The 27,914-nt window shown below is 41.8% G+C and overlaps 1 protein-coding gene across 3 annotated transcripts; it reads left to right on the top strand.

Annotated features, from left to right (window-relative positions):
* Nucleotides 1–76: 76 nt before the first annotated feature.
* Nucleotides 77–26,852, top strand: C8H7orf57 (chromosome 8 C7orf57 homolog). Of its 3 annotated transcripts, XM_049894109.1 has the most exons (9): nucleotides 77–213; nucleotides 580–652; nucleotides 5,643–5,828; nucleotides 10,806–10,914; nucleotides 14,382–14,538; nucleotides 20,336–20,433; nucleotides 23,122–23,339; nucleotides 23,997–24,011; nucleotides 26,167–26,848. In XM_049894109.1, exons 2-9 carry the CDS (start codon nucleotides 598–600, stop codon nucleotides 26,211–26,213), a joined length of 885 nt encoding a protein of 294 aa, XP_049750066.1. In that variant the 5' UTR covers nucleotides 77–213; nucleotides 580–597; the 3' UTR covers nucleotides 26,214–26,848. The 3 variants fall into 3 exon arrangements, with proteins under 3 accessions (XP_049750066.1, XP_049750068.1, XP_049750067.1); XM_049894111.1 differs by lacking the exon at nucleotides 580–652 and having other exon boundaries at nucleotides 26,167–26,852; XM_049894110.1 differs by lacking the exon at nucleotides 23,997–24,011.
* Nucleotides 26,853–27,914: the final 1,062 nt, after the last annotated feature.

Genomic DNA, 27,914 nt, shown 5'->3' with positions numbered 1-27,914 from the left:
TTGGCTCCCGGCGCTCCCACCGCGCCCGCCTCCTTTGCCTACTAACGTTGCCGAGGCAACGCGTGTTGTGGTTCGGCCCCCGGAGCGCTAGTAGTTTTGCCTCTGCCTGTCGGAATCGACTCTTCGGCACTGGGTTCACTGGGTGCCCAGCCCCTACTAACTTCAGTCTCTGGGCGCCGCGGGCGGGAATCACGGAGACCCCTCGGCGAGCGGGTAAGCCGGGGCGGGAGTTCTGGATCTTCTGTTTCTGGACCAAAGTGTAAGCCGAAGGTGGGGGTGCTTGACGTAAGCTTGGGTACCCCGGAGACCAGGCTTCCGAGATGGGTGGAAGTTCACCCGTTCCTCAATTATTTATTGCCCACTTGTTGTACACACAACACGATGTTCAAGCACGTTGTCAGTTGTAAGGCGCCTTGCAAGTAGAGCAGGAAACGGCGAACAGCGGAGTGTGGTGTTCACCTTTACAGCTGTGGCGCCCGGAGGTGGGTTCGCACCTGCAGTTAGTTACTCACGTAAACAGCCCGCCCCCCAAAAGCTTAATAGAGATCACCCAGCTCTGTGTGCTTTGCCTCTGGACAGGGCTCGCAGACCCCAGCCATGAGGAACACCAGCAAGGAGCTGCACGGCGCCACGAACCGCTATGCGCCCTGCGGTGAGTGCCTTCCCTGGGAGTGCGTGCGGGAGCGCGAAAGTAGCTGCGTTCACTGGCTTTGCTGCCGGACTCGTCAGGAATCCAGCGTTCTGTGCGTGTGTGGAGAGGGCCGAGTCGGGGGATAAAATTTAAAAAAAAAAAAAAGTTACACTCTCAAAGCAACCTGCAAAATTGCCCCTGTGCCCTGCGTTAAAGCAAAACATAAAGGGAGTAATTTAAAAAAGAGGAAAAATTAGTCTTTTTTTATTTTCAGCAGGAGAAAACCAGTGCCACCTATTGTTGCCTCAGATGTTGGAATAGGATTTCTTTGAAATTTTCTTTATTCAATATAACCGAATTCAATATATAATTGAATATATTCTATATTCTATTCAGCTCCCCCACGCCCCGCCCCGCCCCGCGGGGCCATGTTGACTTTTTTCTTTTTCAGATGTATCCCAACCTATTTCACTGATTATCTCTTGCTTCTAATTTAGACCCCAACCAGTTGAAATCTGTTTACCGTGTTAAGTGGCAGGATAACCGGAAACAAGAATTCAGTAGCCATTTCTCCTTCCTACAATTCATGCAGCAGTGGGCTAATTTACCAGGGTTGAGGCTGGGGACAAGGGAAGGGGAAAGACTTGGGATGCTGTTATCTGATTTTGCTTTTGCTCCTCTCTGTCTGGTGAAGGGCAGGAGAAAGAGAGTAGAGAAGAGGGTTTTGGAGCTCAGAGCTGATTGAGAACCACTGTTGATGACCCCTGGCCATGCTGGGGACTGAAGGGGGAGGACAGAACAGCACTGAAGAGCCCTAGCCAGAGACCTGGCCTGTCCCCCTTCTCCCACTGCATGCTCTCAAGCTTTTAGGTGACTTCTGTGACTGGTTTATTGGCCTCATCTGTAGGAATGCTAACAAAAGCTAACCCGTTCCAAGCACTTTATATGTACTAGCTCATTTAACCTCATAACTACCCTATGAGGTATCATCAACACTGTTTTATGGGTGAGGAAATGGAGGCACATAGGGTTTTAAGTAACTTGCCCAAGGTCACACCCTTAACAAGTGGCAGTGTTGCTCCACAGCCCGTGTCCTAGTGCCTTTTCTCTGATGCAGGAGCCTGTACCTGTCTGCCTAAGCCCCAACAGTTTACAAAACACTGCACAGTGGCCCAGAGGAGAGGGTTGATCTCCTAGTCTCTCGCAGCCTCTGTTTCCTCATTAATAAAATAAAGGTACTAATACCCAGCATATGAGAACGCAAAGAAGGATGACTAAAGAAAATCTGTATGATTGTAAATGATCCGGTGCCATACAAGGACTTCTAATTTTGAGTGATGAAAGCTAAAAGATAATTTTTATCTGTTCCTTTAGCTCTCTCTCTCTCTGTGTGTGTGTGTGTGTGTGTTTTAGATGGTGGGGGTTGATTCTCACTGACTCCTGCCCTTGCTCTCTGAGCTCGTTTGGCATGTGCATTTGTAAAATGGCCAACCAAATCAGAGTTCAGTGTGTGCCTGGAGCTTCCAGTAATGAGAAGAAGGTAGAAGATACACAGTTCCCTGTGGGTTAATTAGTAATCAAAACATGGAGAGGAAAAGTAAAGCAAGAATCTAATGCCTTTGCTCCATAAGAGAAAATGTTTGAGTTGAATATGATCAGAATATGAAGCTGCTCAACTACTTCTAATTCTTAAGTTGATTCCTTGTGGTTTTCTGCACAATTCTTTAAACTTTTTGCAATGCTTTTTATTTCTTTTACAAAATGGCTTAATGTAGATTTAGTTAATTAATGTCCACTAGGTATTTAAGAGAAACCCTGGTGGCATAGTGGTTAAGTGCTACACAGCTGCTAATCAAGAAGTCAGCAGTTCAAATCCGCCAGGCGCTCCTTGGGAACTCTATGGGGCAGTTCTACTCTGTCCATAGGGTCGCTATGAGTCAGAATTGACTCGACGGCAGTGGGTTTTTTTTTTTTTAGGTATTTAAGAGTTTGCCATGCTAAACAGAATTCCTTTTTATGTAGTGAACACAGTTATAGTCCTAAATAGAGATTGGATGTCTAAGCCTTTAGCTTAGAGGATGGTTACTGCTTGTTTATGGAACAACTGTGTTGTGTTGTTGGGTGCCATCAAGTCAGTTCCAGGTCATAGTGATCCCTATGTACAACAGAATGAAACACTGCCTGGCCCTGTGCCATCCTCACAAGCGTTGCTGTGTTTGAGCCCATTGTTGCAGCCACTGAGTCAATCTATCTCCTTGAGGGTCTTCCTCTTTTTCACAGACTCTCTACTTTACCAAGCACGATGTCCTTCTCCAGGGATTGGTCCCTCCTGATCACATGTCCAAAGTATGTGAGACCAAGTCTTGCCATCCTTGCTTCTAAGGAATGTTCTTACTTTGTGCTTACATGAATTAATTTATTCAACACTGTTTTCCTGTACACCTACCGTGAGCAGGGTATGGTGCTAGAATCTGAACTTCATGAATTTGTGACAGTAAATTTTAATAAGTGTTGCTAAATATACCAAGTCACTTGTGCCACATTAATTGCATTTTTTGTATTTTACATTTTTCCTGGATTTTGTTTCCAAAGTTTTCAAGCAAGCGTGTGTGTTTGTGTATATGTGTGTGTGTGTGTTTAAATACTTGGATATCTGGTTAATCAATGTGTGATACAAAAAGTTACCTAAGACATCTGTAGACTGAATGCCCCCAGATATCTTTTCTCTGCGTGGCTATAAGTAAACACTTTCATTGTTGTTGTTAGGAGCCATCGAGTTGGTCCCAACTCATAGTGACTCTGCAGAACAGAGTAGAACTCTGCCCCATAGGGTTTCCAAGGAGTGGCAGGTGGATTTGAAATGCCAACCTTTTGGTTAGCAGCTGAGCTCTTAACCACTATACCACCAGGGCTCCTAAGTAAACACTAGCAACTCCAGACTTCTGGGGTTTTGCCAACACTGTAATTCCTGATAGTAGCTCCCCTGACAGTCTCCAGGAAGCCTCATGGGAAGTCCCACTTCAGTTGGGCATGATCTGTCCTGGATGCCCGGAGCTGACAAGGCCACTTAGGGAATGGCATCATCTTGCTAGGCCCATGGTCAGCTTATCCCACCTGTGGCTCCTCTCTGCACTGGTCTCATGTCAGTGTTGTCAGGGAGCACAGGGAGCAAGCATTCCTTGTTTTCCTCTCCCCAACCTTCTCTCATAATGGCGTGCCAAACTTCCTCTTCATGGGACACCTTCCCAGGGTTTCAATTTGCTGGGATCCTACTTGAGGTTTTCCAGGAAAGCCAGACTCAGTCACCTTATGAATCTATGGCCTAAGATGTTTTCCCATAGCATATGGCTGCTCTCACAAAGCTAGCTTGCCCTCCCCTCCCCTGTCTCTTTTCAGTAACCACCTACAGCTTTGGTAGCTTTTCACTTTTAACTTCATGGTGTCCTCCCCTCGCCTCAAGGACAAATAAATATGGTGGGGGGAGGACTTGTTTGGAGAGAAGACACCTAAGGGTTTGCCTTCCTGCCAACCTCTGGAACAGTGAGGTGACGGAGAGACAGGTGGGCTTCAAAGAAAATTGTTAAGTAGATGACGTTTCTCTGAGAGTGCTCCAGTCCTATCTCTTTCTTGCTCCTGCGAAGTTGGTAAAAGTGATCAATATGGCTATTTCTGGAACAAATTTTTATTTCAATATTTTTAATGTACTAAGTTCACCAAGAAGTGAGAATGGCAAGACTTCCTCTTGCTTACTTTGCATTCGTCTTCGGGAAAGACCAATCGCTAGAGAAGAACATCATGTTTGGTAAAGTAGAGGGTCAGTGAAAATGAGGGAAACTCTCAGCAAGATGGATTGATATAATAGCTGAACTGTGGGCTCAAACATAATAAAAAAAAAAAAAAGAAAACATACGTATCAACAATTGCGAGGATGGCACAGGACCGGACAATGTTTCGTTTTGTTGTATATAACGTCACTATGAGTTGGAGCTGATTTGATAGTAACTAACAATAACAACAATTAACAATAACAACAAAGTTTATTAGACCTTAGCCAAGTATTCCGTAGACTTACCCATAAAATTTTTTAAATTATTTCGGATTTTTTAGGAACATACTGGCACCGCCTCCAGTTACTGTCGAGTCGATGCTGACTCATGGCAACCCCATGCCATGTCAGAACTGTTTCCCACAGGATTTTCAAATGGCTGATCTTTTGGAAGTAGATTGACAGGCTTTTCTTCCAAGGCATGTCTGAGTTTGAATCTGCAACCTTTCGGTTACACCATGAGGTCAAAAGTGAAAAGCTACCAAAGCTGTAGGTGGTTACTGAAAAGAAACAGGGGAGGGGAGGGCAAGCTAGCTTTGTGAGAGCAGCCACATGCTATGGGAAAACATCTTAGGCCATAGATTCATAAGGTGACTGAGTCTGGCTTTCCTGGAAAACCTCAAGTAGCTGAGCATGTTAACTGTTTGCACCACCCAGGGGTTCCTTCAGGAATGTACATTCCCCTAAATAACTAAAAATGCAGTTAAGTCCCACTTTCATGGAGGATTAAGAAGAGAGAAATAGACACACACATGCACATACATGCAAAGAGGTTTGGAAACCTAACTAGGAAGCTAAAACACCACAGAAGAGGCTCTGATTTCACCACTTCAGAGCAGAGGGCTGGAATCAGCAGAGAGAAAAGAGCAGGAAGGGCTAGTGGAAGGTGCTTTTCTTTATTTTTGGGGGGTTAGCAGGTGACATACTAGTAGATTTTAGAGACTTTTAATTTAATGACCAGCAGTGTTGCCAGTCACTAAACAGTGTTCAAAAGAGGAACGTTTCTTCCCTTGTTAATGTACTTTGTGGCCTGCATTTCCCCCGATTGTGCTGTCTGCAAAAAGACAACTGTAAAGTGTTTCAGACATGCCCACTAACACAGACATGTTCTAGGCTGTGGAACAACCCAAACTGTGAAAGCAATGCATAAATGACAATATTACCTTTGGGTTCGCACTCTTCTAGATTGGTATTACCATCTTCCAGTGAAGCGATCTGAGAAGGCCGTGGACACCCCACCAGTGTCACAGATCCCAGGGCTTAGTGACCTTGGAGACACAGAAAATGGGAATGCGTTTGGGACTCGTAGATACTGGATAAAAGAAACAGACTCAGAGTACATCAAGCTCGCGAAACAAGGCGGCAGGCCCGGTAAGGATATTCCATTGCTTTAGTTAATTTTCACTTGGCAATTCAGTCTGTGACGAGGAATGATAGGGTAGTTCCTTTAATAATTTAATGTCTCCAGTATAAAAATATTACTCTAATGTCTAAGTTTTGCCCAAGGCCTTTAGAGATTTAGGTTAATCCTAGAGTTTGGAATGTTTATAATCTTTAGTCATTTGCTAGTATTTATGAGAAGTTGAGTCAGATAGACTTTGAATTCAAGGAGTTAGCTTTGTAGGATTTTTTTTCCCCCTGAATGATACCTTTACAATGACTGACCCCATTTTATTTCCTAATTACAAAAAGAAACTCAGGAATTTGCCTACTTCAACAGAGAATATGTTGACTTTAATGTCCTTGCTTGCTGCAACTGCTTCCTGACTAATTTGGGAAAAGTTTTCTTTTCCTGTTGTTTATTCTCATTCTCACTGCCTTGACATCTAAAATATTTAATGATAAAGATTATATAAGAGCTACTGTACAGTATTTCAGTGGTGCTGTTGATGGAGATCAAAGTTTTATATAGGCTTTTTAATTGAGAAAGTCCTGCTGGATCGTGCTAAGGCAGAGTTTGATGGAAATCACTGATACGAGGGCTAGTGAACACGTCTAAAATGTCTCAGAGTTAGCCTTGTGGTAAATGACATGAAGAGATACTAACCTATTTTTCCCCTGGTTGCCATTACCTTTAAGGAGATTATTATGGGGGAAATGGGAAACAGAATGGCAAATACCTTTGCTTTAATATTAAAAGACCAAGATCAAACAATTTGGTTTACTACTTGTAAGTGCATAGAATAGGAGCTAGAAAGTCTTTCTTAGATTCACCTCCAACCATTGGCTGAAAAAAACGTTAGTGGAATGATTGGCAAAATCTAAGTAAGGTCTGAAAATGGGGTGAAAGTATTGTGTCACTATTTAGCTGATTTTGACAGTTGTGCTATGATTATGTGAAAGAATGTCCCCAGGAAATGCCCACTGAGGTGTATAGGCATAGGGGTGAAGGGGCATCATGTCTGCAGTGTGCATCCAAGAGTTTTCTGGAAACTACACTGACAGCAATGATAATGACGTGAGAGGGAGAAAGATAAAGCAGGTGTGATAAAATGGGAACATTTGAGGAGCGTTGGTGAAGGGCATAGGGGAATTTGTACTACTCCTGACACTTTTCTGTAAGTCTGAGATATTTAAAAATAAAAAGTTAGGAACAAAGAATGGTACCTGGCACATAGTAAGAATTCGGTAAATATTAGGTGCTGCTGCCCTTAATTGTTGTCATCATTTTGCTGTCATTACTGTCAGGCAAAACCCAGTACTGCCAGGTCTCTGCCCTCTGATGCTACCACCTGCACCCTCAACTATGAAAAAATCCTTAGGGCCAGGGGAGGGAGGGATGTGAGCCAGAGGGGCAAGGTGGTAGGTTAGAACCTGGCATAGTCTCTGAGAAAGAGGCTTGTATTCTGTACCTCTCAGGGTTGGCTCCAAGGGGTGGGGTGGCACTGATAAATCCCTGCCATAAGTCTACCGCCTTCCAGAGTCTGTGCCCCACTCCCTACTTGAAAACCTGCGCGGGGGGGGGCAGCCTTGTGCAGGGCCCAGGGGCCAAGGGGGCCTGAGTGCCGTCCCTGAGGTTCTGACAACCCTAATGGTAAAAGAGTGAAGTTAAGATTCTCCTATGCTTGCAAGAAGGACTTGGGGAAACCTGAGAAAAAGGGAGAGAGCCAGCAAGCATAGGCCCCTGAAGACCTGAGTTTTGCAGATGTCAGCATAGAAGAATGAGCCCCACCCTAGGAGTTGGTGGATATGGCATATATAGGTTTCATCTCAGGGCCAGATGCTTTCTCCAGAGCCCTAGAGGAGAGATGGGGTGGGGTGGGGCGGGGGAGGAGTGCCCCTGCAGACTGTGCACACCCCAGCAGGTGCCAGTGGGGAGGCAGGTGTGGACAAAAACTGCCTCTACCGACCCTGCTGTTCTGTTAGCTCAAAGCTCAGACTTAAGCTCAGAGAGGAAGGTTGAGGGAAAAACACCTGGGCTGATTGAGTTACCCTGGCTCAACTGAGAACAATCTGGAAATGACTAAACTTTTCTGGAATTTTCTGCCACTAGGCAGGAAAGGGAATTAAGACAGAGATTGTGTTGCCTTATAAAACAATAAGTAAGTTACATTCTTGCACATTTGAGATAAATGAACTGAAAACCAGGTTTATTTTTGTGCACTTGATGTGTTCCCTGGTGCCACAGTAGTTAAGAGCTTGGCTGCAGTTCAAATCCACCCAGCTGCTTCTTGGAAACCCTATGGGGCAGTTCTACTCTGTCCCATAGGGTCACTGTGAGTTGGAATTGACGGCAACAGGTTTGGTTTCTTTGTGTTCTTAAAAAGCTGTATGTAAATCAAATATTTGTAATCAGTAAAACAAATCAGTGTGTCTTTTTTAAAACTATAATCAGTCCTCGTTATTAATATATTTTGATATTTTTAATGTGTCAGGTTTTTGCTAAGCAAAATATATTGTTTCACGTAAATTCAGATACACGTTGTCCGTCCTGAAACAGCTGTGAAACATGGAACAAACCAGGGCTCTCCAAACCACAAAATCTGCAGATGCTGCCCAAACCCAGGCCCCAAATATCAGGGTTCTTGCAGCTCACCCACAGAACTCAGCATCTGTGTTGTTCTTTTACTGTTCAAGTTTCATGGCAAAAACAAGTGCTAGGCTGGTGCTGAGGATTTATTCTACAGTCACTGTCAACTTTCGAGGGATCCTGGATGGGTTCGGCACATCTGTGACTGCTGGTGATAAGCCCAGTTCTTGAATCTGCTGTATTCTTCCAAGTGGTGGGAGACATTATCCAAGAGACCATCTTGGAAGTCTGATCGGGCTCAGGCTCCCTCCCTCGCTCTGCCATCCCTTGGTCTTTGTCTGGACAAACTGCGTAATTGTTGGTGTCAGGTAATTGTTGGTGTCCGTGCAGGTTTACTTGGTCCAATGTCACAGTGGGGTAAAAAGTGTTTTTGAAATTGTTTTACAGATAGGCAGACCTTGTTCTTACTCTCATTTTATGGCTGTTAATACACATTGCCATGCTATTGATTTTATTAATTTATTTAATATAAGAGCGTTTCCCCATGTTAACTTTACCAAACTCCTCTGCCCAGTTTTTATTCCCACATTTTGGCCTTTGTAATCAATTGACACCTTTCATAACCTAATGTAGGTAGGAATTTTTTAAACCCAGCGCTATCGAGTCGATTCCGACTCATAGCGACCCTATAGGGCAGAGTAGAACTGTCCCACAGAGTTTCTAAGGTGCGCCTGGCGGATTCAAACTGCCGATCCTTTGGTTAGCAGCCGTAGCACTTAACCACTACGCCACCAGGGTTTCCTTAGTTTATTATAGATGTAATTATTTAAGCCTTAGGTAAACACAGAGAATAATAATAGCTTCTTCATGTTGTCCTTACTGGAATTTTTGTGCAAATAAAATGCTACGCTATTTAGTCCCCATATCCTAAACCCTGCTCTGATTTTGGATAATTATCTTTGACAATATAGGAGACTTTGCTGTTACAATTTTATCAATAAATAGCCTTAAGAATTATATGTAATCTTTCTGTTTAGCTGGGAATATTTATTATCCTAAATAGATATGTTCTTTGCTCTGGTATGTTTTCATTTAAAATAGAGTGTATTACTGTTCTTCTACTTAAGATTTAAATGCTTCCAACCCTTAGCAGAAATGTCAACAAGAAATATATTGTCATAGTAACTTAATCTGAAGCAAATTATAAATATGGAAACTTGATATTTGTATAGATAATTGAGAAATTATCTGTATGCTTTAGTTGAAATTTCTAGTACAGTCCCCTTTCTCCTTTTTTAAAAACAGATCCCAGTTTTTGTTTCTTTCTTGTTGGTGTTTAGTATTTGGATTGGTGTGTTTTGGGCATTGATAGCTGAGAATCTACAGATATTTTGTGAACGAAATAAAAATATAGTTTTGTTAAGAAATGATATTTATTTCTAAGAATTTTCAAAACCCTGTTCATATTTTAATTGCAGCCCAAAACCATCACATAAAAATAAGAAATGTAAGTAAAATGTGTACAGGATAGACTATTAAATGTCACATCCCTAGACAGGGATTGGACTGGACTGTAAGATAGAAAATGATACTGGTGAGGAGTGAGCTTCTTGGCTCAAGTAGACGCATAAGACTACGTGGGCAGCTCCTATCCGGAGTGGAGATAAGAGGGCAGAGGGGGTCAGAACCTGGCTGAATGGACACGGGGAATACAGGGTGGAGAGAAGGAGTGTGATGTCTCATTAGGGGGAGATAAACTAGGAGTAATAGCAAGATGCATATAAATTTTTATATGAGAGACTGACTTGATTTGTAAACTTTCACTTAAAGCACAATTAAAAAAAAAAGTCACATTCCAAAATTACTTTACTTTTATTGAAAGCAAAACATTATTCAGATGTAGTTTGTCATATTCTTTTGGGCCTACTATGATTTGATGTGCTTGGTATGCTATCTATATCGTGATTTTAAAAATTAAGAAGACGGAGCACCAGGCTACATCAGTCGTCTTGGGCCCTACACCAGATCTGTCCTGGGAAGCTCCAGGGCCACGGAGAGTGTGGGTTACCTCAGTGCTGCAGGTCCTGCCCAGACTCCACTGTAGACTCTCTTCCTCTAACATCCTGTGATTTATACCTTAGACCATGATTTTTCTCAAGAAGCCAAAGGCGAAAGAAACTTTTCTTCCTCCAGTTCCAACTAATGGTAGAAACATTAGTCCAGTTCCTTATTTCTTAGGAGTGACGGGTGATGACTGTGGTTGGCCTTGGAGGCCCACGAGGGCTCAGCAGTAACCCTTTCGTGAACCGTAGCCTGTGTCTGTGTGCCGTGTGTGAGCAGCAGGAAACCACTCACAGTCCAATCTTTTTCCCTTTGAGACCTGCTGAAGCACTTTGGCCCTGGAACCAGGAAATCCTCCCCAGTGACGTACTCAGTGCCAGACTGGTACATCCACCATAGCAAACCCCCAACGACTAACCAGAGAGAGTGAGTATTTGAAGCACCCGTGTTTTTGTTTATCTTTTCAAGGTGGGGGAAAAAAAAAAGTGTGTGAGTGTGTATAGAGAGAGAAACCATTTTGAATCTTAAAAATGTAAATATCTAATTCTGGTACCAATATTGTGATATTATGACTTCTGGTACTATTTTGGAAACCCTGGTGGTGTAGTGGTTAAGTGCTACAGCTGTTAACCAAGAGGTTGGCAGTTCAAATCTGCCAGGTGCTCCTTGGAAACTCTATGGGGCAGTTCTACTCTGTCCTACAGGGTCACTATGAGTTGGAATCGACTTGATGGCAGTGGGTTTGGTTTTGGGTTTTGGTACTATTTTACAGTACAGTTTGGGGGGAAGCAGCATAAATTGTTAGAAACTCGGAGTTCTGGAAATCTGTAGCAGTGTTCTGCCCATAGAGCTGTACGTCTGTCTGCAGGCTAATTGTTGGCAAATCATTTCCAGTTCTTGTTCTCTCTGCCATGGGACCTGATTATGCCTGCCTGATTTATTTATATAAACAACAGCTTATCCCAAAGCTTTCTTCTCATTAAAGATTAAAGGCACCATGTAAAGCTAGGAATATAGAAAATGCCAAATTTCTGTAATTACAAATCTATGGGGGCCAATTGTCTCCCTTCACTTTTGAATGTCTAAGAAATTTCTGTGTTTGGACAGCCGGACTCTATCTTCCGAACCACCTCCCTTGAACTGTGAAGTACCATTATTTCGAATTGCTTTTCCAACCTTTTATTTGGAAAATATGGCTGCCAGAGATATGTTTCCAAGCTGTCATCTAGTGCATTTGAACACCCTGCCTCTGTTCATAATGTGGTTTTGTCTTCAGGGTTCTTGTGTCCCCTGTTTTTTAAAACTAATAATTTGGGTTAATATAGCCTACCTCCAGTGTTATACCATAAATAAAGGAAATGAGGTAGAGAACTTTAGAAAGGAAAACCAAGAGAATCTGAAGGTACTTATAAAGCATGAAGCTTATAGAAAGAGACCTTTGCAAGTAGCCTCACAGTGGAATCCCAGTGTTAGAGGGAGATTGAGCAGGTTTGGGTTTCTGAACTATTCCTTGACTCTGTGACTTCTCTGGCATTACCTGGAAATGGCTGAAAATGGCCCAGGTATAGTAAGCACACCTATTGTCCTGTGGCTGCTATGAGGATGCACAGGTCTTCCTGCAGCTGAGGGCAGAATCTGCTTAGGCTGGGTGCCATGAGCCGCTGGAAAACTGGTTGATTTGACTTTAAATGGTGTGTTCTTCAAGAGTAGTGTCTGTGTTGGCTCTTTCTGGACCTCGTGGAAGGTGAGGGTATATGAAAGGCCCTGCCTCTTTTGCCTCCACCACCCACGGAACTTTCCTTCCTTTCTTTCTGCTTTATTTTCCAGCAGACCTGTCATTACCACAACACCTGAAGTCTGATCATGTTCCCTGTCCTGGTTGGGAGAAAAGGAGCATTTTGTCTTCTCCCATCCCTTGTGTCTTTATTAATCCCCCAAGACTCATAGAAATGATCTACTTTCTGAGATCTTTAGTTTCTTCCTTCCTCTTCCCAACTCTGGCTTTAGATCACAGGACAGTCAGAGGAGGTAGAGGGTAAGAAGTATAGGAGTGTTCTTTCCTCTGTTGAACATGTGGAACCCAGGAGCCATACCTTAACGATGCTTTAATTGATTTTTTTTAACTGCCCTTTTCTTTGTTATTTTGGTCCTGTTTCTGCCTTGGTGGGCTTTTCCTGCCTGTAGAGAATCTTGGAGACAGGAGGGCTGCAGAGAGGTGCCTCTCACTCTACTGTCTGTTGAAGTCGGTGGTGTTTAGGGTCTGACCCTGCTGCCCACCTTCACACCTGTGCCCTCCCGGAGCAGCCTGCACACACTGGTGTCTCCTCTTGCTGTGGCTTTGCTGTTAGCTCCCGGATCTCTACTCCCAGGTGGGGTCTCTCTCCAGAGCGTCAGCTCTGTATAGACCACTGCTTCCTGGTCTCTCCACCTGCAAATCACAGAGGCCCCCGCAGGCCTCTCCTTCGGACCCCTTGGTCTCAGTGAGGGGTGGGTGCCTGGGAGCCTTGCCTGCCCTTCCTTTCCTCTCACTGCGCTGTCTGATGTTCTGCTGATTTGGTCAGCTTCTCTCTGTCCCCTTGCACTGACCAATCTGCCACCCTAATCATTGCCTGCTTGGATGACTGTACCTGCCTCCTACCTCCTCTCCTGCTCTGGCTTTATAACCTTTTCTGGCCCCTGCCCCCTCCTTACTCCACATCTAGCCAACTTCAGTTCTCCTACTAAATTGGAAATCTGCTTCTGTTCCTCAAGCCTCCCTCCACACTTTCGGTTTTTAGTGGCACCTCATTGCTGTTAGGAGTCCCTGGGTGGTGCACATATTAATGTGCTCAGATGTTAACTCAGTGGTTGGCAGTCAGAGTCCATCCAGAAGCACCTCAGAGGAAAGACCTGGTGATCTACTGAAAAAATCAGCCACGGAAAGCTCTGTGGAGCATAGTTCTGCTCTGACACACGGGATCACCGTGAGCCAGAGTCGGCTCAACAGCAACGGGTTTTTACCTGGTCATTGTTGTTAGGATGACGTCCACACCTTTGCCCTGGTTTATAACGCCTGTATTAATCATCAAATGTGAAGGGCAGTGGTGCGATAGGAAGCTGAGGAGGCGAGCAGAGGAGAGCCGTCATGATTCTCATGGCTCTGCTCCTCTGCCCCATCTCTGGACCCTTTGCTCAAAGCCACGGAGCCCCTTCAGGGTCTAGAGCTGGGGTGTCACTGCTCTCAGTGCTGAGCAACCAGCAAACTGGGAGCAGGATGGGGGCTTCGTACTTCAGCTATCCTAACATTCCACGGGGAGGATGTTCTGCCAACTCAAGGTTGAACCCAGATGCTTTGTCCTATTAAAACATCTGGTGGCATAGTGATTAAGAGCTACCGCTGCTAATCAAAAGGTCAGCAGTTTGAATCCATGAGGCACTCCTTGGAAACTCTATGGGGCAGTTCTACTCTGTCCTATAGGGTCACTATAAATCGGAATCCACTCGATGGCAATGTTTTTGTTTTTTTTTAATATAGACAGATGGTGCAGGACTCCAGGAATCTAAAGCTAAATAGATTTCAATGCCTGTGGGTAACCATCCTGTAGGATTTTAAACTATTGTATTAAATGGTAAACTTTTAGGGATGTTTAGCTATTTGAAGGGGGACAAAGCAGTAGACAATATAAATCATTGTATTTTATCTGCTTTTATCATACTTTGACTTACCTCATTTCACTAAAGTTGACGGCTTGTTCCTGGGAAGGGGGTGTGCATTGATTCAGCAGGACAGGAGGGCGGGCCACCTGTCTCTTCGAGCTCTAGGGTGAAAGAAGAGAGGGATGGTGGTCCCAAGCCGATGCAGAGGGAGAGGGTGGTGCTGTCCCTCAGCCGTAATTGTTGGATCTTTCCCACAGAGTCCCTGTTACCTCTATGCCGGATTACATGGTGTATGAAGAATTTAACCCCAATCAGGCCAATGGGAACTACGAGTCCAGAAGAGGGCCCTTTGACTTTGACATGAAAACAGTTTGGCAGAGAGAGGCCGAGGAAATGGAAAAGGACAAGAAAAAGGTGACACGAGCCTATAAATAGATGGCATGTGCCTTGCTTCTGCAACTCCCTGCATAGTCACATGATAATTTAGTAATAGCTGGTGGCTTTCTTATGTTGCCCCTGACATCAGCCCCGTGTTCTTTATTTTAAACTTGGACATACTAGAGGTGAATAGCTGTTAACATTGTCATTCTTTTTCTTCTTATGAATATTTACTTTATGTAGTAAGATTAATTTTTACTCAGTGGTTTTTAACTTGTTACTGTGTATCAAGGGGAAAATTGGCATACCACCTCTCAAGTGGCACATATAGAAAGGAAATTTTATATTTATTCATTATCCAGTTTATAAATATTTATATTATATTGAAGTGTTTAAGTTGAAATTTTCCCTGGAGTACTGTTTATTTATTACAAAGGGAGAGAAGACGGATTCTTTTCCTCTGTGCAAACTCCCAGGAGGGTACGTACCAATGGGAAACTCAGGAGCCATCTCTCATCAGTAGATTTCTGTGGTGACGTCTTGATTAGAAGACCTTCCCATCATCTTGCGTACTCTTCACCAGTCCCACGGCCTCTTGGTGTGCGGAGGGGATAAAATTCAGGATGCCAGCACTGTTACCCAAGAGCTCCCATGAGCCACCCTTACCCCTTCCCCACTGTTCGTGGCTGGAGGAGAGCCCTGCTCAGCATTGTCTCCAGGGGCTCTAGAACTGAAACTCTGAAATTCGTTGTAGTTGTTGGGACATCCTGCTTTGTGAGTAAAACGATGAAATTCATATTAAAAATAACAATAGTACAGTATCTTGATAATGGGAATATGACGAACCACCATCTTCACTTGAAAAGCGATCATTTCAAGTTGTGAACAGATCAGATGTGTACAAGTGAGCAGACTTCGTAGTTAGTGTCTTGAACTGTATATACTCCTGACTCTTGGCTTTGCTGCTCAGCATCCTGGTTTGAAGAGAAACTCCAGCAATTTATATGGGGGCTGGTCTAGTTGGACGCCACGTGATATATCAGTTGGCTCAAATTAGCCATCTTTTTGTTCTGCAAGAACATCCCCAATCTCTGGCTTGGGCCACTTGGATGATCAAAGCAAGCTATTTTAAGGCTCTTGACTGTTTCTTCACCAAATAGAAGTGGCCAGTTATGCTGTGTGAAGCACAGAATAATAAATGGAACCTTTGGATGTTAGCCACTGTTAGAATGCATAGCTAGAGAAATTCTAAAAAGTGAAATGCTATATCACCCCAAACCAAGTGGGACTGTTTAGTAACTATTTGCAAATGCTGTGCGGGATGCTGAACAAAGCACATGGAACATGCCTGTCCTCTACCTGTGTGTAAGGAGCCTGGATCAAAACGAGCTATGGCTAAAGAAAACACTGTAGGTATTGAAGAGTTAAAGGTAACATCCAAGGTAATGTCACCATCAGGAAAGGCCCAGATTTCCCTAATAACATATTTTTATAAACATCCCACTTTGCTATATCACTCACCTGGGAATGTCTCTTGCACAGAACCCAAGGGAGGTCTTTGTTAAAAACTTTCTCCCTATATCTTGCAACACTTTGGGCACAAATATACTAAGAATATCAACATAAAAATATATCACAGTTTTAAGCTAGTGAGGCATGTTGGAATTTGGTAGGCATCATTCCTCAGCCTCTCATACAGCCTGGCCCCCTGCCCTCTGCCTCTTGTGGCTGCAATTGATGTTCACCATCGACCTGTGTGGAACCTGGCACTGGGCCTGTGGGTGTGTGTTTCCTCAGCCGTGCTTTGGCCTCCTAATGGGACATTTGGTGTGGACATGAAATAATATTTGAAGGCAATTTTTTTATCCCATTCTTTATCAGCATTAATGGGATCTTAAGAGCTCACCTACAGGGGGATTAGGGTGGATCTTGTTTTCCTTTTCTGAATAGCCATCTTTTCTTCCTCAAATGCTTGTAATACCTCCATGGGTTTTGTTTTATTTTCCTGTTTTTTCATAGCACTTTTTTAAAAATAAGATACAATTTACATGCAGTAAAATCCACCCTTTATAGAGTACTGTTCTGTGAGTTTTGACATTGTGTAACCACCACAATGATCAAGGCATAGAGCAATTCCATCCACCCAAATTTCCCCTGGCTGCTTTGTAGTCAACCCCTCCCCATACCCACCCCCTACAAAGGCGATCTGTGTTCAGTCTTTATGGCTTCTCCTTTGCCAGAATATCAAATAAATGGATCATACTCTATGTATTCCAAGTGCTCGACTTTACCCATGTGGCGTAAGGCATTCGAGATTCATTCATAGTGTTGTGACTTATCAGTAGTTCATTCCTTTTCATTGCTAAGTAGTATCCGATTGAGTGATCATTGTACAATTTGTTTAACCATTCATCTGTTGATGGAACACTTGGGTTTCCATTTTTTGTTATTATTATAAAGCTACTGTAAACCTTTGGGTACAGGTTTTTGTGTGAACATAAGTGTTTATTTTATTTGGTAAATACCTGGAAGTTGTACTGCTGGGTCACCTGGTATGTGTATGTTTAATTTCATAAGACAACGCCGAGGTTTTTTGCAGAGTGACTCTATCATTTTAAGTTCCTACCTGTGGTGCCGCTGTACCACATCCGCACCAGCTCTTGGTTTTGTCAGTTTGTTTGTTTTTTTTAAACCAGTTTAATAGATGTGTAATCATATCTCGCTGTGGTTTTCATTTATATTTTCCCAATGACAAGTGATGCTTTGAGCCTCTTTTCGTGTCTATTTTTGTCAGCCATATATTTTCCTTGGTGAAGCATCTGTTCAGATGTTTGCCCATTTTTAATTGAGCTGTTCGTTTTCTTATTAATGAGTTTTGAGAGTCCTTTATATATTCTCGATGTCAGGTATGAGAAGAATTTATACCAGGTTTTTTTTTTTTGTTTGTTTGTTTCTTTTCTCCCCCCATGCTGTTTCTGACATAGATGGGTTAATAGTATTTTGTATTCTGCTCTTTTCATTTCTGAGCCATTATAAAGCTATTTTTAAAATGGGAGTTCCGGCTATAATATTAAGTTAACACAACTGATGCTTCCTGCTTCAGATTCTGTGCAGGATGAGGCAGAATATAAACTAATATTGTGCTGCTGAATGAGTGCTTTTTCCTGTTTAAATTCGTTATTTCATAAGGTAAGCAACACTTGGATTTGGGGCCTGTTAGCATGTGGATCCTGACTTAGCCTCTTGGTGCGGTCTCCTTTCACTCCCCTGGGTGAACCTCTTCCCTTTGGACTCTTTTGCACTCCTGCCTTCTCCAGTCTCTGTGGCAGTCCTTCGGCCAGGAAAGCACCTGGGCCTAAAGAACTGTTCATCCTTAGTCTAGAGACACCCAGCCAGCCTGAAGTGAAACATTATTTTTGATCTGCTTAAATTGCTTATCAGTTTTCTTTTCACCGTATACTATTTTGTGCTTTTGGATTCTGAACCATGTGTATAAATGCTTTATAATTTAAAAAATTAGCTTATTCAATTTCTTTAGTAGAGTAATAAGAGAGATTAACATTATTATATATATTTAAAAATTATTATTCTTAGAGTCTTTCCTTAAAGGAAAGTGCTACCATCTAGAATTTAAAAATGTAAAATAACAGCATGCATATTGGCCTGACATTTGAAATCAGATTTCAGTATCATAGGCAGTTGCATGTTTGTCTGTTCCAGCCTCTTCTCCCTCATAACTCCACGTGAGCACTTTCCTCCTGATGCTCCTATTTCCAACAATATGCTCACATTTGAATTCTCCCTCTCCCTCGTGCCTTATGTTCATCATTTGCCAGGCCCCTTGAGTCTACTTTTCAACACCTGCCCCTCCCTCCTCTTTCAGTTGTTACCCTCTGGTTCAGGGCCTAATTACCTGTTGCCCAGTTAATGCAGGAGCTGTCTTTACTGACCCTCCTGCCTCTTTTTACCTCGGGAGGCCTCCTCATTCTTTCCTGGAACAACCCAACTTCTGCTTGACACCTTTACCCATTTTCCCTCCAACAGCAATGTCCTACCATACAGACAAGACGCATCTCAATACCACCTCCCTCTTCTCTGATTTCCTCCCTACTTTGGACTTTTAGCCTGGATGAGATTCTCTAAATAAACCCTTCATGAATATAACATATATTTGGCTGTCTCTGCAGATAGTCCCTGACTTATGACAGGGCTCTGTTCCAGTGACTCTGTCCTAAGTTGGTTCTGACATAAATCGAATACCTTTTTTTTTCTTAGTTTTCTTTATGATTGTCTTTTGTTACCAGTATATTTATAAATTTGGTCTTTGTCTTTGGGGGTTGGAAACATTACATACAAGCTTACAAATGTATTTGAATAAATGCATATATACATGAAAAATATGCAAATCATAAAAATTTACTCTGATGATGAAGAGTTGGACAATGTTGGCATTTTATCAGTTATGCTAATAACCCCACTTGTGGAAGGTTCTGGATCATCCAGATTGTCCTTGGGAATGGGGATGACCTCTCTAGTCAGAAAATTGGAATAGTCTGTATGGTCCTTTTCCTTTTTTTTCTTCATATATCTCATGGTAACATCTCACTGCCTCCTGAATACATTTATTGACTTCAGCAGAATGATCACTGTTTGGGTCCATGTTTTCAATTAACTGAAGTCTTTGATTTAGTTTAGAAAACTAAATTGATCCGTCAGTGTTTTGAAGAGTAAATCATAAAATTGAACACCTGTGAGCACATATCTGAGAATAACATCAGCAAATTACATGCTGCAGCATTGTATGTAGTACATATTACTAATGACAAAAAAAAAAAAAAGACAGTCATGAGTGCGAGTCATTGTAATTCGAATACATTGTAAGTCAGAGACTACCTGTAGTGGAATTGCACCTGGCTGAACTGTTACAAAGACAATGTGGTCCACCTGTCCTCATGACAGTAGCAACTCCCTTCTCTACCATGTGCACAGAACAGAACCAAGAGTCACCTGGCAGTGAGAGCGGAGAGCACATGTTTTCCCTCTTTAGGAATTAGATAAAAGCAAGTTTAAATGTCCTGTCCTGGGTGCCTTTTCCCTTTTGCTCCGCTCTGATTCTTACTGGAATGGTCAGATTGGAGGAATCCAAAAGATTCTTCAGAGAATGTTCTTTCTGCTCCCCTGTGGATGATTCTGCCTGCCCACTCCTTTATCCAGCCCAGCTGGGCTTTTCCCCAGGGTGTGTGGTAAGAGGAACTGCCAGCCATGGGGGTGGTAACCCCCTGCCTCTAGGAAGTCCCTTGAGAACTGGGTCCCTCCCTTAAAAAAAAAAAAAAACCTGTTGCCATTGAGTCGATTCAGACTCATAGTGACCCTATAGGACAGAGTAGAGCTGCCCCATAGAGTTTTCAAGGAGTGCCTGGCAGATTCGAACTGCTTACCTTTAGGTTAGCAGCTGTAGCACTTTACCACTACACCACCAGGGTTTCCTAGGTGGAAACCCTGGTACCTTAGGGCCCTTTAATATCTCACATTGTTCGTGGTTTGTGTTCTTTCTCCCTGAGTAGGTGGGATCTTTACTTGAATTCAGCAACTGCTTTTGAATCACTGAGAGTCCCTTCTACATAGTAGGTATTGATAACTTTTGTTGAATGAGGTTATTGTTGACTTATATTTTGTTGTGACTATTTACAAATAAAATAACTACCATGCTGAATGTCCAGTCCTATGTATTTTGTGTTTTTGCTACTGTTTGTGTTTTCTGACTCTTCTCCTTTTGTGTCTGAGCCTTGAACACTCTTCACTAAATCGGGGTTCTATATGCTTCTCGGCACAGGTCAGGCTGCCAGCTATTACTTCAAAGCATGCAAGCAAAGTGGGCACCCCTGTCACCTCCAGAGAGACTTCTGGGAATAGAATCTCCTTTCCTCCAATGTAAGTGGATGAGCAACACAGAGGCTGTCTGACTTAGCTTTGGGTTTGGTCTGTTATCTTTATACAAGTGATGGCATCCACATACTGTGCTGATATTGGCCCAATAACCTTTGCTTTCGGACCACGATTTTTTGGACACTGCTTTTTGTGACTTTAACTATCACAGCTTCCCATAGCCTAGCGTACAAAACCCTGGCCTGGTATTGCATCTCCTTGCTTCCTAATACCATCTTTCGTTCCTTCTCAACATCTCTTTCTGTTCCCGTTGACCACAGCCCATCCCTCCTCCGCACCTGGTTTTCTGTGCCGGTTTCCACATATGGATGCTGCACTTCTCCATTGAGCTCTTCTTCATCAGCCAGTGTTCTGCCTTAAACCCTCCTCCATCATCCTGCCCTTTACAAAAGCTGGGCCACTTCTTACCTCTATGCGTTGCCTAATTTTGTTATGTTCTGTGTCACAGAGGCCTGAACCTTGGTGTTGACTCCTTTTAAGTGCTCTTTCTTTACAGTTATTTAAAAAGTATATCACCCTGAGGGACCAAATTACTGGGCTGAGGGATACGAGGACCATGGTCTCAGGGGACATCTCGTTCAATTGGCATAACATAGTTTATAAAGACAATATTACACATTCTACTTTGGTGAGTAGCATCTGGGGTCTTAAAAGCCTGAGAGCGGCCATCGAAGATACTCCATCAGTCTCACCCCATCCGGGGCAAGGGAGAATGAAGAAAACCAAAGACACAAGGAAAAGATTAGTCCAGAGGACTAATGGACCACAACTACCACGGCCTCCACCAGACTGAGTCCAGCACAACTGGATGGCGCCCAGCTACCACTACCAACTGCTCTGACGGGGATCACAAAAGAGGGTCCTGGACAGAGCTGGAGAAAAATGTAGAACAAAATTCTAACTCACAAAATAAGACCAGACTTACTGGCCTGACAGAGACTGGAGAACCCCTGAGAGTATGGTCCCTGGACACTGTTTTAGCTCAGCAACGAAATCACTCCTGAGGTTCAACCTTCAGCCAAAGATTAGACAGGCCCATAAGACAAAATGAGACTAAAGGGGCACAGCAGCCCAGGGGCAAGGATGAGAAGGCAGGAAGAGACAGGAAAGCTGGTAATAGGGAATCCAAGGTTGAGAAGGGGAGAGTGTTGACATGTCCTGGGGTTGGTAACCAATGTCACAAAACAATATGTGTACTGATTGTTAATGAGAAGCTAGTTTGTTTTGTAAACCTTCATCTAAAGTACAATAATAAAATAAATAATACATCAGCTGCTCTTACATTTTGTTTATCCCCCAGCTGGAAAGTGAAAGCCCTCTGGGCTTTTGTTTGTCTCTTACTTTCCTAGAATCCTGCTTCAGTGCTAGAGTAAATGCTATTAATTGTCTGACTCATTCCTCAAACAGCTTCTAGTCCAGGGAAGGGAAAAATAATCACTTATATTACAGCGTGACATACATGCAGATAGCACCAACCTCAGACTGGGAGGGAGAAAAAGGAAATAGAAGAAGAACCATTAAGAATATTTTAAAAATAAGTAAGAAACCTGAGGCTCAGAGAGAATAAGTGATGTGTGTCATCTGTTTAACTTCAAAGCTCATGTGATTTCCACCAAGTCCAACTTCCTTGTCACTCCCTGGTATGTATCTTCCATAAAGATGAAGCAAGTGGTGCAATGCTGAGCTAACGAAGATCAATGACAGAAAGAGGACAAAGCAGTTTAAGGGAGCAGAGAGCTGGCAGATAACCTTTAATATGAACATGTAGAAGGAAGAAGAAAGTTTAACAACTTCTAAAAAATGATATGCTCTAAGCAGCTCATCACTACCTAAGGAAAGCATGGTGTTTTCTGAAGATAGCTTCCCAGTGAACTGCTAGAATTTTTTTTTTTTTAACTGGATATTATCAACAAAGGTTTTGGAAACCAGAGTAAGCATGCTCTTGTTTCTGGGAACTTTGGGTTCTGCTCAGCGTAACTCCATCAGGGCCCAAAAGACAGAGACCAAGTTGGGGTGACCAGAAGGCAGCTTTATCGGTTGGCCGAGCAAGTTGACAGTCGGATTGTGTGCCATCCAAGACTGCCTCACAGGCAGCTTGTTAAGGCTGGTTTATGTAAGCAGAATCAGTTTCAAAATACAAAATTGCACGTGCACAGGTACAGATTGATTTAGAATGAGTAAGCATTTTCTAAGACCCGGGTTCAATTCCCCGTGCAGAAGGAACTTAGTCATTTTTGTTCCTTAGCATGTCAGCTCTCCACCCTGGGGTGGAAAATTTACCATGCATAACGCAGTTAATGAGCTAAGGGTCGTCTGGAATGCCAGGATGGAGGGCAGGACCTGTTTCAGCAGATTCTGGCTAGCTGGAGGCTGTTTGTCTTTAAGGAGGTTGTAAGGAAGAAAAGAACTCTGGGAAGTGGGTTGGATGAGGGGCTGCCTTGAGGCTAAGAAAAATGGCTCTGTGGCTCTAGCCCTGTCTTGATCTCACCCTTGCATAAGGGATGCTTTATGTACTTCCTTATGCTTTAAAATGGAAAGAGAGAGAGAGGCCTCCATTATGTTTTAAGGGATAGTAACTTATCTAGGTTATTATCCATACATTCACTGAAAACTGCTTCTGATTTGTTATTAACCTTTATACTTAAGTTTGACATTAATTTTTCTCTTTTTGAGGCCTGGTCAAAAAACCAGTTCACCAACAAACTTTTCCAAACTTATTAGCAATGGTTATAAGGATGAGTGGTTACAGCAGCAAGCAGATTCAGAGAAGAGGACCCCACAGACATCGAGAACATCCATATCATCTGGGTCCACAGAGAACCCTGCAGGACATCAAGACCCAGAGGGGCTCCCAGACCCAGACGTCCCTGAGGACTCTCAGGAAAATGAAGGTAAAGCTCAACCAGCAGCCCATTTACCCCCTGGGGTTTTGGTTAATTGTGATGACAGCAACTGACTTTTTCTTACCTCATTATGGTAATGAGTAACCTAAAGTGAGTGATCCAGAAACCATGTTAAAAAGTCAATAGAGGTATTGAGGTTACAAAGAATACATCATTTTAAACGTTCCCTCTGATCAAATGTTCAAAATACTATATATTAGTGTCTATTTTTCACAGTTGTAGATAAAATTACTCTTGGTTTTTGGACATGTACTTGTTAAACCTCTATCGTAATTATAATTTGTTTTTTAGAGCTATTCCATAGCTCTGTCAATTATTGACCATGTGCCTTTGGGCAACTTGCTTTTATTCTTGACGTCTTCTTTCTTTCTGTATGGAGTACCTTGCCTGCTCCATGCAGTTTTGTTAGTTACATACCATTTCCTCCATCATCTTGATGGATGGAATAGGTGAGCAGACCAGACTAGATATTGTTATAAAGAGTGTACTGTTGAACTTTGCAGTATCAGCTATGGTCTATGACCAATTTTGTTGTTGTTTAAGTAATACAGCCTTTTTACTAATTCTCTAAGTAATTATGACTTCTTTTTAATACTGGCCTGTTTCATTAAGTTAAATGATTGATGTACTTGTTCTTTATTACAGAGTCTTCTCCTCCAAGTAAGTGTTTGTAGAGAAACTGAACTGCATTGAAAAATAAAAAGTGCCTTACCAACAACAAACAAAAACACTGATATAATATAGTTCTCAATTATGAAACTGAAGTCTCAGCACCCTGTGATGTCCTCCAAACTGCATGTATTCTAGCTACAAAGTCACGTACCATTGTTGTAGGGAAAAAACATCACAAAAGTTTAGTAAAGCAAAAAGAAAGTTTTATTCGACATACATTCAAAAAGGGGAAAGTGGGAAGCGGATAGGCATGCTGCCAGAGCTAATGTCTGCCTGAATCCAAGGAAATATTACAGAGTCATCAGTATATATTAACATTAAAAATGGGCAAAACCATTGAAAGCTTCACCTTTTCAAAGATTGGCTATAAACTGTGACCCTACGTTTGGAATTGCCTTTCTTAACAATCATCGTTACAGGTTTCAGTAACTGATAGGAAGGTCTTCGTTGGTCCGACAAAATTTGTATTCTCTGAATGCTAATAGAAAAAGATAAGAGTGGAAACTATTTTGTCTTCTGTTTGATTGGTTTCTATGAAAGTTTCCCTAAAAGATATTTTCCAAGATTGTCCTAGCTGTTGTCTTTATGCCTCAGAACCCAGTTGATGTGTCCTTGTGAGTCCAGCTACAGCTGGGCCACATTCTAGGACAAGGAGTAGTGGCTCCAATATTATTTCCTAAATCATTATATATCCTTTAAAAAAAATCAGTCAGAGCTCTAGAAACACAATTCGAGGACAGCTAAAGAAGGATCACTTTCGTTATTACAACAAAATTATTATTTTATGTGTATTCCAAAAGAAAAAACATGCTTGAGTTTAGTTCATAGACATACATTTTATTACTCATCATGCAAGAGAGACATGGGTTTAAATAATGGAAAAGAGAAGCAAAAAGCAGTGGGAGAAACTCAAACATAAAAAAGCATCAAGGGCAGAAGCTTACCTGGATAGGGGATTTTAGTATTAATTTTCGACATGGTCTTAAGTAGATAGAATTTATTTCACCAACAACAAGATGCATGATCTAATCAAGGGGCTATCATTTGACATTAGCATAGATTTATAAACTTTCTATCTGTGAATAAATTGTTGCATATATGATATAATATGTATATTTAGATTAGCAATAAGACATCATTAATTTGAGAAACATTTTAGCCATTGAAAATTAAAGGCTAAATCAGCAGTGAAGCCCCATTACAGTTTGTCAACCTGGAATGACAAACATGGCTGAGCAGCTCTGCTTCTGGGTGTTTCCTGAATAGCCGATGGTATCACTCCGGAAGTGATTGCTGCTTCCGCTCCTCAGTGTGTCAAATCTCTAGACTATTGCTAGTGAAGACCTCACTCGATCCTCTTTCATTTTGGTGTTATTTTTCTTTCCTGTCTTTCCTTGCCTCTTCTGTCTCCTTTTCTTCTGCTATCCTTCTTGGTTTTTAATTTTTATAAACAACAATAACTCGTCCAGAACTTGCCCTTTTCCTTCTGGTTGGAAAAACCTCCACTTAGAGCCTGTTGCTGTAACTTTTTGAACCTCTGCTTATCAAGACTTCTTATGATGGTTCTCTCCCTCCACCAGAGACAGGATTATTTTCTTTTTCTTAGTGCAATTTTTGCAGCCATTCTAGATGTTTTTGACCTGCCAGAAAGTAGGGCTTTCCGTAACTGGTGTGGTATTATACTTTGAAAGGGGCTGGAATTAGTGTGGATGGGTGGGACTTGTATGAGGATAGATGTCATGCAGAGCCCCCTCCAAGGTGCTGGTGGGGCTTACAGACTGACAGGCTTCGTACAGACTCCTGCCCACTCACCTCACCCTGGCTCTGCTCATACTATTTAATTCAGCTCACCACATTTATGTTGGCAAAGCCATTTCAGCACGCACTGGCATTTTAAATGTCTCCAACTGGACACTTTGTTCTTGTCCCCCAGTGTGCAAGTTCGAGTCTGATGTTACAGATGTATGACTGTGCCTGGTGGTGGGACTGTATATTGAATTTTTATGTAGACTTCAGGAGTAATCTTTATATATGGGTAGAGAAATGTATGTTTTTCTTTTATTTAAAGTTAATAAATATGTTTTTAAAAAATGCCATCTTTGTCTCATTATCTGTCTGCTCATGTGTTGACTTCGCATTACAGGTGCGGCAACATCTCCATCTGCATCAACACCCGAGGAACTCAAATGAACCCTAACATTCTATGTGTTTAGGATAGTTATTTTAATGCATAAATCTGATATGACTGTGTTACAGCTATGTTTATAAGGTTCTTGTTGTATTTTAGTAATATAGATTCTTATGATATAATTCATCTTGCAGTAGATTTGACATCCTTGTAGCATAGACTGTACACATATAGAGTTTATACCTTGAATTTTTCTGGAAGGTAACATGTGGTCAACAAACACAACTAAGACCGTTGCTACCTTTTGCCTTGCTGACATGAGGAATTCCCAGAATCTTAGAACCAATCATTTTCTCCCTGGTGTATCATTATCTGATAGCACCTCTTCCTGCTGGACCACTGTTTGGTGGTATTTCTATTGAAACCAATTCTTTAGACTCTTTAACTAGAAGAAACTCAGAGAACAAGCTTTGAGTCTTTTCCATTATTTGATCCTGTGATGTTTTTAGGAATAATTTTTCTGTTATGAGAAATGTTTAATTCCAAAATACTGTGATACAGTCTATATTAAGAAAAATAGATTTTAATGTATTATGCCTTGATGTTTTAAACACTTACTATAAGAATATTGTAGGCTTTGCTCATTTTAAAATTTTGCTAATACCTTTTGCATAAACTGAAATCCCAGATGTTAAACATTTATTTTGTATTCTTTAAGCAACAAGTGTTTAATTTTAATATATCATTTAGTAGACTTAACAAACATTTTTAGTAATCGGACTGAATTATCTTGTTTTGTAAATTTTGTTACTATTTATATATAAGTAATTAGTATTAGAATGTAGTTTATATTTTGTATATTTAATTCATTAGTAAAATAAGTTTTCTGCAGGAAGATTTTCAGAAAGCCAAATAAAATCATAGATATTTTAGCTTCTTTCCCAGAATAAACTTATCATGGACTCGCTCACCTAAAATTTAAAATTTTTAAATTCTTTAAATGAGATACTTAATTCTGCACATATTATATAATCTATAATAATATCTATATTATTAGAGTAAGCAAATATTGCTGTGGGAGAATGTATGAAATCTGCAAGGCTGTATATATTGAATAAAAATAATTACTATTGAATAAAAAGAATTATACCATTAAAGTAAGGCATTTATTTTCTTCCTCTTTTCTCTTTTCCCCTTTTCTTCCTTACTCCACCCCAATTCCCAATACCCCCTAGATTAGTGAAAAATCACCAGGAATAGATTGCTTAGAACTCCTCCCTTTTTTGTAGGTTATTATAGGAACTGAAATTTGTGCTATAGGGAAGTAGAGGGCAAAATCTGGAATAAGAAAGACCTGGAATCAAATCCTTGGCTACACACACACACACATGCACTTATACACACACACGCATTCATATACACACACACTCACACGTACTCATACACATGCTCACACACACACTCACACACACCCGCCACCAGTATTCTCACAGTGGTCAGACATTCTGTGGAGGGCATCTATTAACCTCAGCTCATTGCAACCTTAGTTCCCTTTAAAGAGCTTGGGCAAGTTTCTTGACTTCTTTGAGCCTCATTTTCCTACCATATTAAATGGAGATAATGCTTTCTATCCCCCATGGTTTGTTGTGAGGATTAAAGTAAGGTTCAATAACATTCCTGACACAATGCCTGGCAAATACATAATATTCAATAATTAATCCTTTCACTTGGCTCTCAGAAACCAAGGCTCAATTCAAGGGTTC

This window comes from Elephas maximus, chromosome 8, assembly GCF_024166365.1.
Source record: "Elephas maximus indicus isolate mEleMax1 chromosome 8, mEleMax1 primary haplotype, whole genome shotgun sequence".
NCBI lineage: Eukaryota > Metazoa > Chordata > Mammalia > Proboscidea > Elephantidae > Elephas > Elephas maximus.
The sequence above is the reverse complement of the archived record's forward strand: the minus strand, read 5'-3'. Positions and strand labels throughout refer to the sequence as shown.